We start from the raw sequence: 16071 nt of genomic DNA, 5'->3' as shown, positions 1-16071 counted from the left end.
AAAATATTATTTTTCAATTTCTTTTCTCGGACAACCCTAACTTTTAAAGAGACCGCCATTTAATATGGGCGGAGTCGTTGTTTGTAAACAAAATTAGGTAACCTACCTACGGACTTAAACATTAGGTATTCGATAATAATAGTACATACCAATCTTGCTGCGCAGCTTTTTAACACTCCTTGAGTTTCACAATAAATACACAGATAACACCACATCACGTCATGTTAATTATGTTTTAGGTAGTTAGGTACCTAAGTAGATACCTAGTTATTTCATCACATCACATTCAAAACAGCCCAGGTACATCACACATGATACAGTTATAAGGAGTACGTAGGTTTTGCAGCAACACCACTAAAGGAAGGGTTCAATCATGCACCAATCTTCGGAAACAGGCGTATGAGGGAAGCCTCCTATTCCGGTACCGGCGGTGGTACAATTCGCGAGCTGCGACCAGATTGTTATTTGTCACCGCACCAACACACAATATCATGTCGTAATATTTATTGTTCCCATAATCTGCCATGATTATCATACGAAAATACTGCAATCCAAAAAGTCCAACGCGACGATCTAACAAACATGAATGTCGGAACATAACTAAAGTACAAAAATTATTAAATAAAATGTCCATTGAATTTGGTATTATGATTAAGGGGTATGCACACTCGCCGAAATAACACGCGGCTTGTATTTTTTATGGAAAGGGAAGACAAACGAACGTACGGGTCACCTGGTGTTAAGTGATCACCGCCGCTCACATTCTCTTGCAACACCAGAGGAATCACAGGAGCGTTGCCGGCCTTTAAGGAAGGTGTATGCGCTTTTATTGGAGGTACCCATGTCGTATCATCCCGGAAACACCGCACAAGGAAGTTCATTCATGAGAAAGCTCCTTGAAAACCGCACTGTGGAGGACCGAATTCGGCGGCAGGAATCAGGTGAAACAGCTCGTCGGAACACTCCCCATGATAAATGCGGTAGAAGACACACAATGAGGCGATGTCTCTACGCAACGCCAAGTGATCCTGCCGTTCACAGAGCACTGGGTCCCCGATAATTCGAGCTGCTCTGCGTTGCGCGCGGTAAAATGGATCGAGCTTACTGGGGTGCGCCAGACCAGAGATGATAGCCTATTTGGCTTTGCTCTCCAGATGGCCTCGAAATGACAATCACTCAAGATTTCGAGACCCAGTATTCCGATACTAGGCGAGGATGTAAAGGAAGTGTTGTCAAAGGGCGGTGATACGACAAATGGGGTTTTATTAGTGGTATACGCGCAAACTTGAGTCTTCTGGGAGTTAAATTGGACAAGGTTCATATTTACCCACTTAATTGGGGCAAGCCTCCACATTTCTAAACTCTGGGCTGCGACTCAGAAATTTCTTACTAAAACCCCATTGCTTTGCAAATGCCCACCTATCATATAATAGATAGGTAGGAATGAAATACCTACCTATCTATTATTAATACGAGAATGGTCAAAGACATCCATTTTGACTAAAGTTATCCGTGAAGAACAATTTCTTAATAGGAGCCTATTAGAACTATCTTTATTGGATAATACATTTTTTTGTGTTAAGAAGGGACAAGACGAGCTGGACATTCAGCGAATGGTAATTGATACGCCCTGCCCATTACAATGCAGTGCCGATCAAGAGTTAAGGAAAACCCAAAAACGCGTGCTGAACTACAATTGCACTCGTCACCTTGAGACATCAATCATTCAAATAATGCTACATTAAAGTGCTTAGGTAATAACTTATCAAAAATGAGAACTCATTTAATTTCCAACACAACAAAAATATCTTGAATTAAAAATGGTCCGGTGTGTAGGTTCCTTTACAATCGGCAATCCCCTTTGATTTTACAAACACATAAACATTCTCCAATCACAGAGCAGTAAATATTTGAATCATGATATTCACATTCACACAATTCAAAGAGCAAAAATGCCGATAGGCCGAATTTTTTAACCTAAAAATATGCATTACAGAGTTTCATAATTGGATAAGAATTACCTATCTTTATTGGTAATTAAAGTAAATACAAATTTAGAATGATTTTCAATGTCAGCTAAACAAGATGCACATACAAAATAACTTCGTCTTCATGGCAAAATGAGATTATAATTTTCCTCCCAGGTGCAATGAGCAGTAGGCATTTTACTATTATCTGATATTATGTCACATTACGTTATTCATCTGTTTTAGGTCAGAGTTCAGAAAAACAGCTGATAAGGGTTGCGGGATGCATAGATTTTGCGAAAACTGTGGACTTTAAATATTGTATTTAAATATAACGCTAATTCATTTCTGACTTCACATAGTCATTAGAGATGACCTAAGGAATGTCGGGTTCAAAGCATAGTATACCCTTTTTGATTCACGTTGTATAGATATGTCTATAGGTCTGTATCCGTCTCGTTCACGAACTTGTATCTTGTCGCGAAATATTATCTTTTTTGTGATGTATAATAAAATCGAAAGTAGACACATTCATACGGTAGTAGGTAATTATAAAATTACCTGTCGTATTGACATAACAATGTATGGTGATTGAAAAAATCTCTTTTTCTACGTCAGCCCACCAAGAGAGTGCACCCTGCACCCAAAACCAGACTTCATTAATTCATCTGCGTCTTCGTATGTAGAATAGCATTACCAGAAGTTGACGCCAATTGTAAGTACTCATAGCCAACGTAAAATGTAAAAGCGGCCCCTGAATTGCTTGGAATTGGATCAGAGATCGGAGAAGTGCTTAAGCAATTTCCGAATTCGGTCCGAGGTAGGGATGGGACTCTGATGGGACGTAGTCCAAAAGCGCTATAAGCGTTTGTTTCATTCTCATCGGTTCGATAATAAATAAAATGGAATTTTAGCCGCTCGGCGTAAATCGACCTTCTAAATGGCAATTCGACTAGGTTGCAAGTGGCTAAAGCCACAAGTCCCAAAGTTGGATAGCACCTGACTTTAGCCGCGCGGCGACTCGCCGCATGCGACTGGTGACTAAAATCGACCGTGTAAACCGATCATTACGTACATTTACACACGATCAAAGTCGAGCACGCTAGTGTTCATTGATTTATTAATCAAACGTGGAATTATATCGAATACGAGTTTTATTTATATGCTCATTTGTTACTATTACTGATATAAAGGAACAGGGAGATACAGATAGAATAAAAACAGTTTGATTTTAACTTGATGTGTATATAATATTCATTACATCCATTTAAAACATTTTAAGCTTTAATTAACATAATACAAAGATGAATTCAAAAGTACAATAATATAGAAACAGAAACAACAATTAAACAACAAAGCTTATAAGCTAAATTAATCGTAATTCACATTGATATCATAGTCTAGTTACGAAAATTGTAAAATATATTCCCATATAAATAAATAGATACTTAGTTTGGCACGCCGTTATTTATTTATAATATTCAAAGAAGGCAGTTAATATTAAATATTAAAAAGTCGTTGATTCCATTGTGGATATCAGGTTTATTATAGCAAGCTTATGGCAATATTTAGCAATAATTTAAAAATTAATATAAGAATGTAATATATATATATATATATATATATATTGGTGTATTAAGTACGTGATAAAGCATTGTGATGCAAGACTTATAAAGGTAACGAATGATACTGTTTTAAGTACTAAGTGCATAATAAGTAATACACGATGGAAATTCAACACGTGTTATAACATATAATATATGGGGCGTAATTAATCACAATTTCAATTTATTATTAAAATAAGTTAATGATTATCATAATTATGTAAAAATAATTAGATATAAGTACTAATAAAGAGTGCTTGTAACATTGTTTATACATCTCGGTGGGAAAAAATAAAAAAATATAACTGTAGGTATTGTTTGGTGTAAATCATTGTGCACTATTAAGGTATAATCAAATGATCGGACTTGTTACGGCCGTACCATCGGACAAGGTCCGGTTACCGTCTATACCGTACCAATTGGTGCGAGGGTCACACCCACGCCTATCGGACCGTCCGATGGTCCGGTCATACCAAATCCGACCGTGTGTTATGGCTATTATAAGAACACATTTAGACATTATAAAAACAAATAGAATAGTAAAAAATTAGCATAAAACATTGCATAGATATTTAAAAATGTGATTTCACTATGGCAACCAAGATTTTTATACTATAACTTGTTTTCTTGATCTCTTACGCACTAAGCAGTATTATTTCAAGTGCCACTACCGTGCGTAATATTCATCTTAATATAATATAATATTAAAGAATAATCACGAAACATACATATTAATAAGAGGCACTAATAAAATAATACAATTATTAGCTTAAAAGCACCAAAATTTGCTAACGAACCTTGTAATAAACTTTACATATAAAAACAATGAACACAATTCAGTGACGTGCCTTAAATAAATCGAATAAACATATTGTTTAATATAATAATTAGTACTAGGTGCATGTTTTGTGCTTATTAATAATAGTGACTGAGAATGGACACACTAAAAGCATCTGCTTGGGCTATTGTTTGATCTGTTTTCACCATCGAATCGGTTTTGGCAACTTTTATTCATTTACGGCCGTTTTCAATAACCTATCTAACCTTACTTTAACTAACGGATACATTGCAGTCACCGTTTAAAGACAAGATCTTATTTATCCATAGTTACATCAAATCAAATTTTTTTATTGCAAGTCACATTTTACAATAGGGTGGTTACATTAAATGGGTTGATAATATGTCACGCCCTGCAAGGGCACAGCAGCATAGTTATGTTCAATATAGTTATAGTTCAATGCTATCTGTCAATAGGTTATTTGAAATGTTAGTAAGCGTAAAAGTATAGATTTGTCTACCTTTAGTAAGTTAAACTAAGGATAGATAGGTTATTGAAAACGGCCGATAATTACTTTTTAACAAAACCATAGAGTTGGGAGTTGTGATCAATGGAATAAGAAAAAGTGGACATTACAATGGCACTAAGCAAAGGCTGTTAAATTGCATGAAGTCGATTGACAATCTACCTTAAAATTATAATATCACGGCTTTGACAATACACCTACGGCATATTATGCATTCGAAAACGTCCCAATTGGGAGGCAAGGCGCGTACAAACAACATAGAAAAGACTGGAGATCCTTTCTAAGTGCATAATATTGAGCAGTGAAGTCTGTGTGTCAAATTTTGTATTTTGTAATTATAACTATGTAAGGAAAAATCTTTATTTTTGAACTATATGGCACTGTTATTTGTATGTAGATCAATCTAAAAGAGCCAATTGTAAGCTGATTGCTTTTAGTATATATATCCCCAGTAAATGCTAAAAAGCGCAAACCTTTTTACATATATTTTATATACATAATGATTACAATGACATCGTAATATTATACTATCTAATGCATATATATATATTGATTCTAAAAATAGGATTACATAGACACAAACAACTTTTTTATTATCAAGAACTATGTTAATGTGTAGGAGTGATATTTATTTTGATAAATTAGTTTTATCTTAAGATATTAATAAGTTTGGGAAAGATCACAGTAATTTAATAAATTGCATAGACTAAGAAAAAACAAGACGGATAATTGACTCAAGAAAGATAGGCAAGTGGTAGGAAGTCAACCGCCTAGTAAGAGGTCCTGAATTACAATAAAATAAAATATTATTTTGCCTCAGTTCAATTGATTTAAAAACTGCGGCTAAGGTTTCATCGTGTTCACTTTTATTAGTCTAAGTTTCAAATAATGATTTAAACTTAATTCGAAATAACTGTTGTTCATCTAAAACATTTACTGTCTCAAATGTTTGCTCAAATCTTTCTGGTAACAGAAAAAAACATATAGAAACATTCATGAATACAAACTTGTATTTGTTTCAATTGGAAATTGTGATATGAATAAAATATGGCAGGTTTATTATTTAATTTACCGAATTGCAAATTTCAGAACCGATTGTCCTGTGTCGAGTGTACTAGATTGTTAATATTCAGGTGTAAAATGGCACTCATAGAATCGCGTCCAAGGCTAGGAAACCAAAAAGAAATCAAAGCGGACGAAATTTATGTTGAGAATTTTATGTCCAGTTTTTGTTCACTATCTTCGGTTTTATAACGGTTTTCGGTTACTTAAGTTCAGAATAAATTTTTCTTTAAATAAAAAATCTTCATCATCGATTCGTTCAATAGAGAAAGTTTTAATTTATTGATACTTAATTGATGTTTAACCGGTTAATTAAGGTTAATAAAACACTCGCTAAGGTTTTCCAAGCTTTGGTTTTGCATATGAGTAAGTATATATATCTATCCACCAGGAGGTAATAAATTACCATACAGTGTAATTTTCTCGTCTAATAATTCATTGAATGTTCATCCGACCTTAGAAAAGAGAAGAAGTTGTTGCTTTATCAATGGTACCCAAATAACATAGGATACGCGTTCCTTTGATACGATTTGGGAATTTAGTTTATTGTTGGTTGTTGTGCTTAACTATGGTTTAAGCCAGGTTTGTCAAGATAGGATGGCTACGCCGGTAACCTATATACTTTATACAGATGGTAATGCAATCATCAGACACTCTCAATTGATCAAGTGATAAAAAAACACAATGATAAATCGACTTTCATTATACCAGTGTATACACAAACAAAATATGTTAGAGAGAACATTTCTAATGGGTACAGCAAGATAGAAAAAAATGTGAGTGTTCTTATGTATGCACACAAGAAGTTATACTTCTTTGGCCTAACGAAGCAAAAATTATTAAAATGATTTATTCCTCGTGCTATTCTACGTTTTTAGAAAGAACAATTGTGTGAAAATCTTGCAAAGATGGCTTTGACAATTTATTATTAAATAATGACTACGGCTGCATGAAGACCCTTTGCCTGTCCTAATAATGGACGAAGAAACAAAAAAAGAAACGAATGACGCAAACGTCAGAAAATTTTAAGAACCATATTCAACCTGTTACGTGTGTGACAGTTTATTATTTTTTCATAATGCGCCTAAAGAAGTATAACTTCAAAAGTGTATCTATTCTTATTGTTAACGATATTGATTGTCATAAAGAGTCAGCCAGTCTTGGCATTAATGGACACATAGAAAAATCAAAATTGGCCACACTGTATTGGGCTGCCAGCTCTCATCACATCATATCAAACACATAATACTATTTTTATCGATGTTGCATAATTAGATTCATTACAATGTTTTTTAAATTGATATTATTACGAATATAAAATAACTAATTACATATTATATAATTCTCATTAAATAAATATAATTTTACGCATGATAGATATAATAATAGTGTTTGGTGAAGTTCAATTCTTATGCATTTCATAGGTAACCTTCTTATCACAGATAATAACAATTAATTCATAAAAACGCCCAAAAGATAGAAATAAATACTCTGATACCAAATAAGAAAAATAAATATCCAATAAAAATACTTAGTAAGGATTGCCGGACACGTACAAGGTATTTACAATAAATATATAATATTATTATGTATAAGTACTGATTCTTGTAACAAATTTAGCTACCCCCAAAAATATTTAATAGTTTTTGATGATGATAATAGTTTACATTTCTTCGTTGTGAATGAAACTCATACTTAAAAAAAGAAATACAATACAATTTATCAAAATTCCCAAGGATTTGTTTCCATAACCAAAGCAAAATTCAAATTTTCGCAAATCTATGTACTTAGCATTGCGTTAGCATAGATGTGTTTAAAAAAAGCCATTATAAATGAAAATATATATTTGATTATTTTTTTTAAGATTATTACCAGCTGATATTTATATACCTACAATCTAAATCCTAAAATGGCCATTGCAGGTTGTTTATTGTTTTCATCAATTTTCCCCATTTTTGAGTCTCTATGTACTCCTTTTAGCCATCTGTGTAACGTATTTGGTATCACCTTTTCAAACCATCTATGTACTGCCTTATGAACGTGGCAATTTTTTATATTATTTGGATTTTCAAATTAAGATTGGTATATATACGTATTCAGGGTTGTATGACAAATGGATCATGGAAATAGTTAGAAATTGGATATTTAAGTCGGCAGTTGTTTATTACAATTGATATTTCTTTATTATTATATTCGTTTCGTTTCTTGTAATAATGATAAAATAAAACATATCACAGACCATAGATTGTGGCAAGAGTTAAAATGACCTCAATTTTCTACACCTGTGTTTGGCACAAACTCCGTAATATTTATAAATAGTGAATAATTTAATAATGTAACAATTACATATAATAGTTGTAGAAGATTATAATAATTAACAAGTAATTAAAGTATATAATGATAACATGACATAGAACTAAGATTAATGTAATCATTCAATGCTGTTAATTGTAAGTGAACGTTGTATTATTAAATTATGAAAATATCAAGTGCAACTTTAATGTAAAATTTAGGCCAGATTTTTTTTTATACGAGTATATCTAACAGACAATGGCTACAGATAGGGTCGATATAATACGTATCATATATAGAGAATTACGATTATTCCAACTACTACGTGATATTAAGCGAGATAAAATGTCTAATCGATCTACGACTAACGGTGAGGCATTTGCACTACGATGTGGCAACACACTGTGAATATTTCCCATACTGTGTCTGAGTGTACAAGATTGCGATGCGACGTTAAGGTGCTCCCACACCGAACTGTTTAGAAACCGTATCAAACATTAATCTAATCTATAAGCTTGCTAACAATTAATGTAAGGAATTGTTAGATGTTATCTGTACTCCTACACTGGTGGAAAATATTTACTTACATTTGAAAACGTGACATCAATGAAACTACACGGCACGGAGCATACTAGAATCGTCCCCGCACTGTCCGCATACCCTGCTATCCTGACAATATGTTTACAAACAAAATGATAATAAATTTAGTATTTGGTACAATTTGTTAACTAACAATATTGTTTAGAAATGTTTACTAACATTACCTAACATCAACACATTTAATAACATTGTGATCAAATGTTTGTTAGTAAAGGTTTGAAAATATTTTATAACAGCAGTGTGGGAGCACCATTACTGGCTTGGCGTTTGCATACTTATACGCACTTAAGACATCAATATTCAGAAAATAATTATCTTTTCAATACAGTTGTTAAGTATGGCGTACTTTCAGAGACAATAATTATGATTCGAAAATTAAATCTTTCGCATTGGCATATTTCTTTCACGCGCTCATTACTTTCCGTTACGAGCCTCATTATAACTTTTAGGTTTTAAATTTAGAAGTCAATTTAAAAACTTTTGTAGCAAAGAGTTTTCATACATAGAATAAAATCGAATAGACTATATACGAGATAAAACGAGTGATAGTTGTACGACTTGTTATTGAATTCTCATTTTTTTTAAATTACTTTGACAATAAGATATTTTGTCAGAAATCAAATAGGCTGAGTGCGCGTGCACGATCTCATCATCTAGTTTCGTTTGAAAAAAAACCCGTTGGGAAGACGCGCCATGTTGAAATAAGAATACTTATTTAATTCTTTGATTTGTTTTTTACTATTTCGCACAACTGTATTGAAAAAAGTAGTGTAATACACGGGTGTGTAGGTTATTGCAAACGAGCTGTCATTAACAAGCCCGTCCGAAAGCGAGGGTTTATAATATCAAGAATAATCTCCACCTATCTTAGTTTCCTCGTATTTTGTACGCGATTAAAATATCAACGCATTGAGCTACGTTGGGGATTATTTTTGATGCATTGCCACTGCAGCGTTAGTGCCTCGCAATACATATGGGTTAACATCAATATACGGTGAATTAACATTAATTGTTTTTTTTTTTTTTGCATTTTTTGGTTATATCTTTTAATATTACTATTATAATCATTTTCCGTTGTGCTAGCCAAGTCAGTTTAATGTATGGATGGGATGAAGCGAGGCATAATATTAATAGGTCATAGCTTAATTGATAATACTGATCTAATTAATACAATTGTAGATATTGTGATGATTCTGACGAAGGAAGTGCTCCGTGATAAATAACATATAAGTAATTAAAACTATTATAGTTCAGACTGATATATCAAAACTTTTGGCGCGTGGTCACAGTATGTCAGTCTCATAAACCTTATTAGTCGTCGCTACTGAATCGCAGACCTTCATTTGAGTAACACTCATTTCTGATGCCATTTCACTCCTCTTCCTTTCACTATCTGCCGCTAGGTGAGTCATGCTACCTGAAATATTCGCTGGAGCTAAGTTCAGGTTCATTTTAGTTAGAAGATTTGACTCGCTGCCTGTTTTCTTCAAGTCAGGTTGAGCACAAAACGGCAGCGTGGGCCCACTCCTTTGAATCATTTGCAACCTCGCATATTGCTCCTGTAACGCCTTTTGCTTCTTGAGGAGTTCAAGATGGCGATGTTCGAGAAGAGCCTGGCGTGACGCAGCCTGTTCATCGTTTGGATCAGAAGGATCATTGCGGGGAGGTGACGAAGGTGAAGTAGGTGATGCAAGGGGAGATCGCGACGTTGTTCTTGGTGGGGGCGGTGGTGGGGCTCGACGCGCGGCTAATGCTAGCAGTTCTGGGTGTCTTTCTGGAACTGGTGGCTTAGGTGGGTGCTGGCCTCTCGCACGTACTGGTGGGGATGCGTCGGTATCGCTCCCACTAGGATATGAATGTAGCCTCCTCAAAGGACCTTCGCCGCGACCGTTGCGTTCGGAGGGTTTGGTGAATGTTTGCAGCTCATCTAGTAACGCATCGAGTGCGTTCTCTGGCCGCATGTCCGCTGTTGCTCCCCGGGGCGTACAGACTCGCCCGGCGCCGGTTGCCTACACACCACATTTAATAATTTAGTAACTATTTAGTGACTCATGAGCTAACGCAACTGCAGTTACTAATGTCCAACATACTTGGTACAATATTAATTTTAGTTTAAATAAAAATTTTTAATTTTTATTTTTTCTACAGTAACTGAAATTGCGTCTTTCTAACATTTAACACTGATTTACATAAACATTTATAACAATCATTCAAAAATAGAAAATCCATTAAGAACACTCAGTATTCACAGTTATGTATAGAAAGTTCTAAATGTCTTAATGGCCACCACAATCATACAAAGAGAAAAAAATAATAACATAATGCGTATGCCGATTATCCAAGAACAAGGTTTCTGATAAATCTAATAGATGTCAAAAAGCTTATTCTAAGACAGAAGGAAATAAAAGTAAAAGTGAGCTTTTGAGTTGAGATAGACGATGTAGCGGTAATTTTTGGATCGGTGATATGGGTGAAGTATATATCGGATTAATTGTGAATCAAGAAGTAATTACTTTTCAAATCTGTGATATAAAAAAGGAAAGTTTTTAAAAAGGACCTTTCACTCTTAACAATTGTGACGATTTTGCCATTAGTCAAAATTTTAAATAGGTGTAAATATACTGTCGATAGAAATCACACAATACTACTGTTACCAAGCCGGTTCAATAAATTACTGTGTTGAGATACATTTTAAAAATATAAAGCTTGTGAAAAGTTAACTACTTATTTTAATCAATAAGATAATTAATTACATACTGTATAAATTTTAAGCGAGATATATCATGTATTTAAGAAAAATTTATTACCTGTGCTCCAGATGCGGGTACTTGGATATCACTTAGCAATGTTTTAGATAACAGATAGTAAGGAATTACAGTGCAAGTGTGAACTAGGTTAATTGAAGGTGAAGAAAGGAAAGTAGCTTGCTAGCGAGCAGATTATAATAGAACTTATAAACTTGTGAATTAGGTGAAGTATATTGTGGTTTACAGAGTAATGACAACACCAATTAATTAGCTTGACGTGCTATCTCATAAGTTGGAAATAAAGTGTGGAGTGGAAGGGTTGCGAGAGAAGATCTTTCTAGATATCAGTGTTTTAGAATCTGCTGCTGGTATTGTACTCGAGCTGCAACAAAAACAGAAATGCCAAGATGCACAAACTATCACAAAGCTAGCCATCTATAAAGATTCATGCGTGTTTGAAATTATAAAAGTATCAAAACGAATTTTTATAACTAATGTGTAAAAAAGATTAGCGAGAAAATTTCAACACAAATGTCACATTCATTTTGTGCCCAAAACCTAAAGCTGCCGGCCAACGAAAAAAACATTTTGTAACTATTAAGATTATTGTGCTTATCATCATCCCAGAAAATGTTCAAAATAAAAGTAATACGTTATTCAAAAGAATTGTTAAAAAACGTTTGTGTGGTAAAGGTGACCTTTTTAATGATACCACAGATTGGGAATGGAGCGACCGCCCTCAGGATATTAAATAATAAGTTATGATATTATTATCATTGTAAAATATTATTTTATAAACATATTTTTTTGATAATACAAAAAAGCACGCTAAGTATGTCGCGCCCAGGTGGTAGTTTTTGAATTTCAATAAGTGAAATCACATTCTATTTTGAATAAAAATATTTGAATTTGTTTGTTTGTTTAAAATCAATCAAAACCTTTTTTTTAAAAGTAATCGTCTGTTTTATTTTTTACTTGAGCTGAACAAAACACGTCAGTATTTCTGACATATTGATGTCAAGTGTCAGTGCAATCGGAAAAAATGTAATCTCCGAATGAGATTACAATAATATTTATACTTTTTCTTTGAAAAATGTGTGAAAATATATGGTTGTATATCTTCATTACCTATTAGCACATACAATATTAACTTATGTATATGGTGTCCTATTATGAATTGATCAGGTCAATGTGGCCAATTATTTGGTACCTATTTATTATTTACTGGCCGGCACTTTTGGTATTGGGCCCAAGTTAGTATGAAATATGAATGGTCTCCTTAACAAGTAATGTTGTTTGTAAACAAATTATAAATAGGCTTCTAATGACTTAAAATTCAATCTTACATTATTATGACCACCACAATTTGAACAAAATGAAATTTTGTTCCATCAACTGCTTGTATAGAATATTGAGTAGTTCTTTTGTATGGAATAAAAAAAAACAACTCGCCGCCACCAATGTCTAAGTAAAAATTAAAAAAGTAAAGTAACAAGGTGCCAGAAGTTACATAGGTAATAAAAGAATGGCAAAAATTATTGTACTTGCATGCAGTACTTACTCGTATTCTATAATATATTGTAAGGTCAGTCTTTTATCAACAATCATTTATATCGCACTCACTGGGTCAAAGGAGATACTTCTGCTCGCAGATTTTACTTCTAAGTAATATTTTAAACCACTCATAACTTATTTACTTTTACATAAACATCTATTGGTAAATCATTATCTACATAAAAAAAAATTGAAGTTATTTGTGATTTTTTATAAAATTAACGATGTTAAAACTATGAATATACTAACCCCCTTATTCATAATAGTCTGCTAACTTAAAGCATTGCTAATTCTCACTCTGTCTTCTTCTATTGACCTAAGTCAGAATGAGAAAAAAAACTCCTTAGCGGCTGTTTAAAGTTAGCGGACCATTATGAATAAGGGGGTTATTTTTTATCTATTCAGTAGATTAAATTAAAATACGATCTATGTAGCTCCTCGTGAAACATAGTGCGAAGTAGGGGTGACATATGCTTGGTAGTCCGTGAAAAAAAAATTGGTTGAAAACGGAACTGTGGGTAGAACAGCAATTAGCAAAATATTTGATAAATTGCGTAATTAAAACTAGAGAGCAATTTGTAATTGATTTTTGTTCTTAATTTTTCACAATAATTGTTGATAAAGACTATTAAGAAATTTTATAATAACTAATTATGTAAGCACAAAAAGTTCATTTTTATAATTGAAAATTTTTTTCATAATAAGAACTTTAACAGAACAACTATTTGTTCATTTGCAAAATGTAATAGTCAGTTAAAAAATGCTATTTTATGCTTACTCTTTATCCACTTATGCCTAATTTTTCTGTATGGAGACTTTGGCTATTCTTAATGATTCAATTAAGACATGTATTTATATTTTGGAATTTTCATTTACAGTAAGATATTTTGAGTTAGAAATACAAGGAATTCAATTGCTGGACTCTGCTGCTTCTTATCGTAGATTTTTTATAATATAATGACACAAGTTAAAATTGGGGAAGTGCCTATAGTTGCAAAAAAAGATGAAATTATAGTGTAGATATATGCTATCTGTCTAACTTGTATTCGTTTACTAGTAACTTAGTAAGTACTATTAACTATATATGATACGTAAAGAAATCTTATGATTTTTCATGTGCTGAAGGTTACCCTTCAGGTAAAGCCACAAATCTTCTATTTCAAAAAAAAAACAAATACTTCATGGAAACAATTTACATCACAAAAATATCAAAATTTTAGAACAGTTTTTAAAAAAACTTTGTTTATTAGAAATACTACATAATTATATAAAACATATTTTTTTCATCCCCACTACAAGCTAAGCAGAAGCATCTATGCAATTAATCAACACTTTTTTTTTTTCACATATTTAGTATTTTTTTTTTGTAAGTATAGAAAAATTCACATATTCCAGTTTTTCTTTCAGCAGATTCTAGACAATATCTTTAAAATAATCCGCCTATTTATAAATAAGTTACCTAAAAATGTTTGAGGGTAATTTTAAAATAAAAACGCTTGAGAAACGAGGATTCACTAATGTGATATATTATTTAAATAGTGTTTATGACTTACTTACTGACTTTAGAACCAAAATATTAATTTAAGAACAGTAATAAAAACTGTCCAAAACTGAACTATAAGTACGTACATACTTATATATAAGACATATATGTCTTTTGTTGGTCTATGTATAGGTATATGCTTTTACAACATATTCCCAGTAAATGTACAAAACAAATTAGTTAAGAAATTTAAAAGAATTTTTAAAAGTCGTTTATGTGGTAAAGGTTAATATTGCATAAATGACCCGTTCCTTATTATACCATTAATTGCGAATGGAGCAACTGAAACAATTTTATTTCAATGAAAAGCTTTTAAACAAATACAGCTCAGTTTGTTACTTCTCAGCACTGAGCCCTACATTTTTGATGGTAGATTTTATGCTCAAAAAACTTGAAGCTAATTCGAATATACCTCTGCCTCCATATTATTAATCTATAGTGGCTAATTAATTAGGCACTATCTATGTGACAAGGTGCAAACAACGTGAACCACATAACACTACTGGATTCGTCGAAGACATACATACATATTTAAAACCAAAAACAAAATACAATTATGTATAAATGTAATATCAATGGTAAATTTTGAATCGTATATAAGCATGCGTACCGATTGTTTCAAAAGTGTCTGAACTGGAAAAAATATATAAAATGTTAAGGTATCATTCCAATTTTCTTATTAGTCCAAGCCAATGTACAGTATCGCTAAAGCTATTATTAAACATGTAACAACATGCCTACATCAAAATAGCAGATGTTTCAATTCACATCAAGGTACATGAGATCAAAGTATAATAATGAAAAGTAAAAAAAGGATGTGATATAAAATATAGAAATAAATTATGTAACGTAGTCCATGAATAATAATAATGGGTATTAAATACGAAGAGTATCATTACTCGTTAATAACAATAGCTTCTTTGAAGAATTGGCTCTGTCTCCAGGCGAACTAATGGGATATTGGAAATATGAAAGTATTCATTAAAATCTGATAATCAATCACTATATAAATACACAACACAAGGATAAAACCCACCACACTATATGACAAATCGATATTATCACAATAATTATTATTCTCATAATCAAATCTAAACTCTTAAGAAATTATAAAAGAGACAAATTGAACAAACAAATATAACCTTTATTGACATTACGTCAATTTGTCTCTAATAGTAATAATATTTAAAAATAGCTTAAATAAGTAATAATTACATACATAATCGATACAACAATACCGATGTATTATCTTAATTACAGTACATCTGCAGATTAAGTATGCTAATAGTAATGTTCGGAACACAAATAAAGTACTTCGACACATTATACAATCAAAACTTAGTCGTTTGTGGCAATAATAACTCATTAAAATTGGCATTATTTTCCAGAAGCAAGGGT

The 16071-nt window shown here is 32.4% G+C and overlaps 1 protein-coding gene across 1 annotated transcript in view; it reads right to left on the bottom strand.

Annotated features, from left to right (window-relative positions):
• Positions 1-3197: 3197 nt before the first annotated feature.
• LOC126978655 (coiled-coil domain-containing protein AGAP005037) overlaps positions 3198-16071 on the bottom strand; it is a 281533-nt gene continuing 268659 nt past the window's right edge. Inside the window, exon 24 of the mRNA XM_050827640.1 lies at positions 3198-10838. Coding sequence (XP_050683597.1) covers positions 10113-10838 — 726 coding nt within the window. The 3' untranslated portion in view covers positions 3198-10112. The remainder of the gene's footprint in view (positions 10839-16071) is intronic.

The sequence above is a fragment of the Leptidea sinapis genome, chromosome Z, assembly GCF_905404315.1.
Source record: "Leptidea sinapis chromosome Z, ilLepSina1.1, whole genome shotgun sequence".
In the NCBI taxonomy this organism is placed as follows: domain Eukaryota; kingdom Metazoa; phylum Arthropoda; class Insecta; order Lepidoptera; family Pieridae; genus Leptidea; species Leptidea sinapis.
The sequence above is the reverse complement of the archived record's forward strand: the minus strand, read 5'-3'. Positions and strand labels throughout refer to the sequence as shown.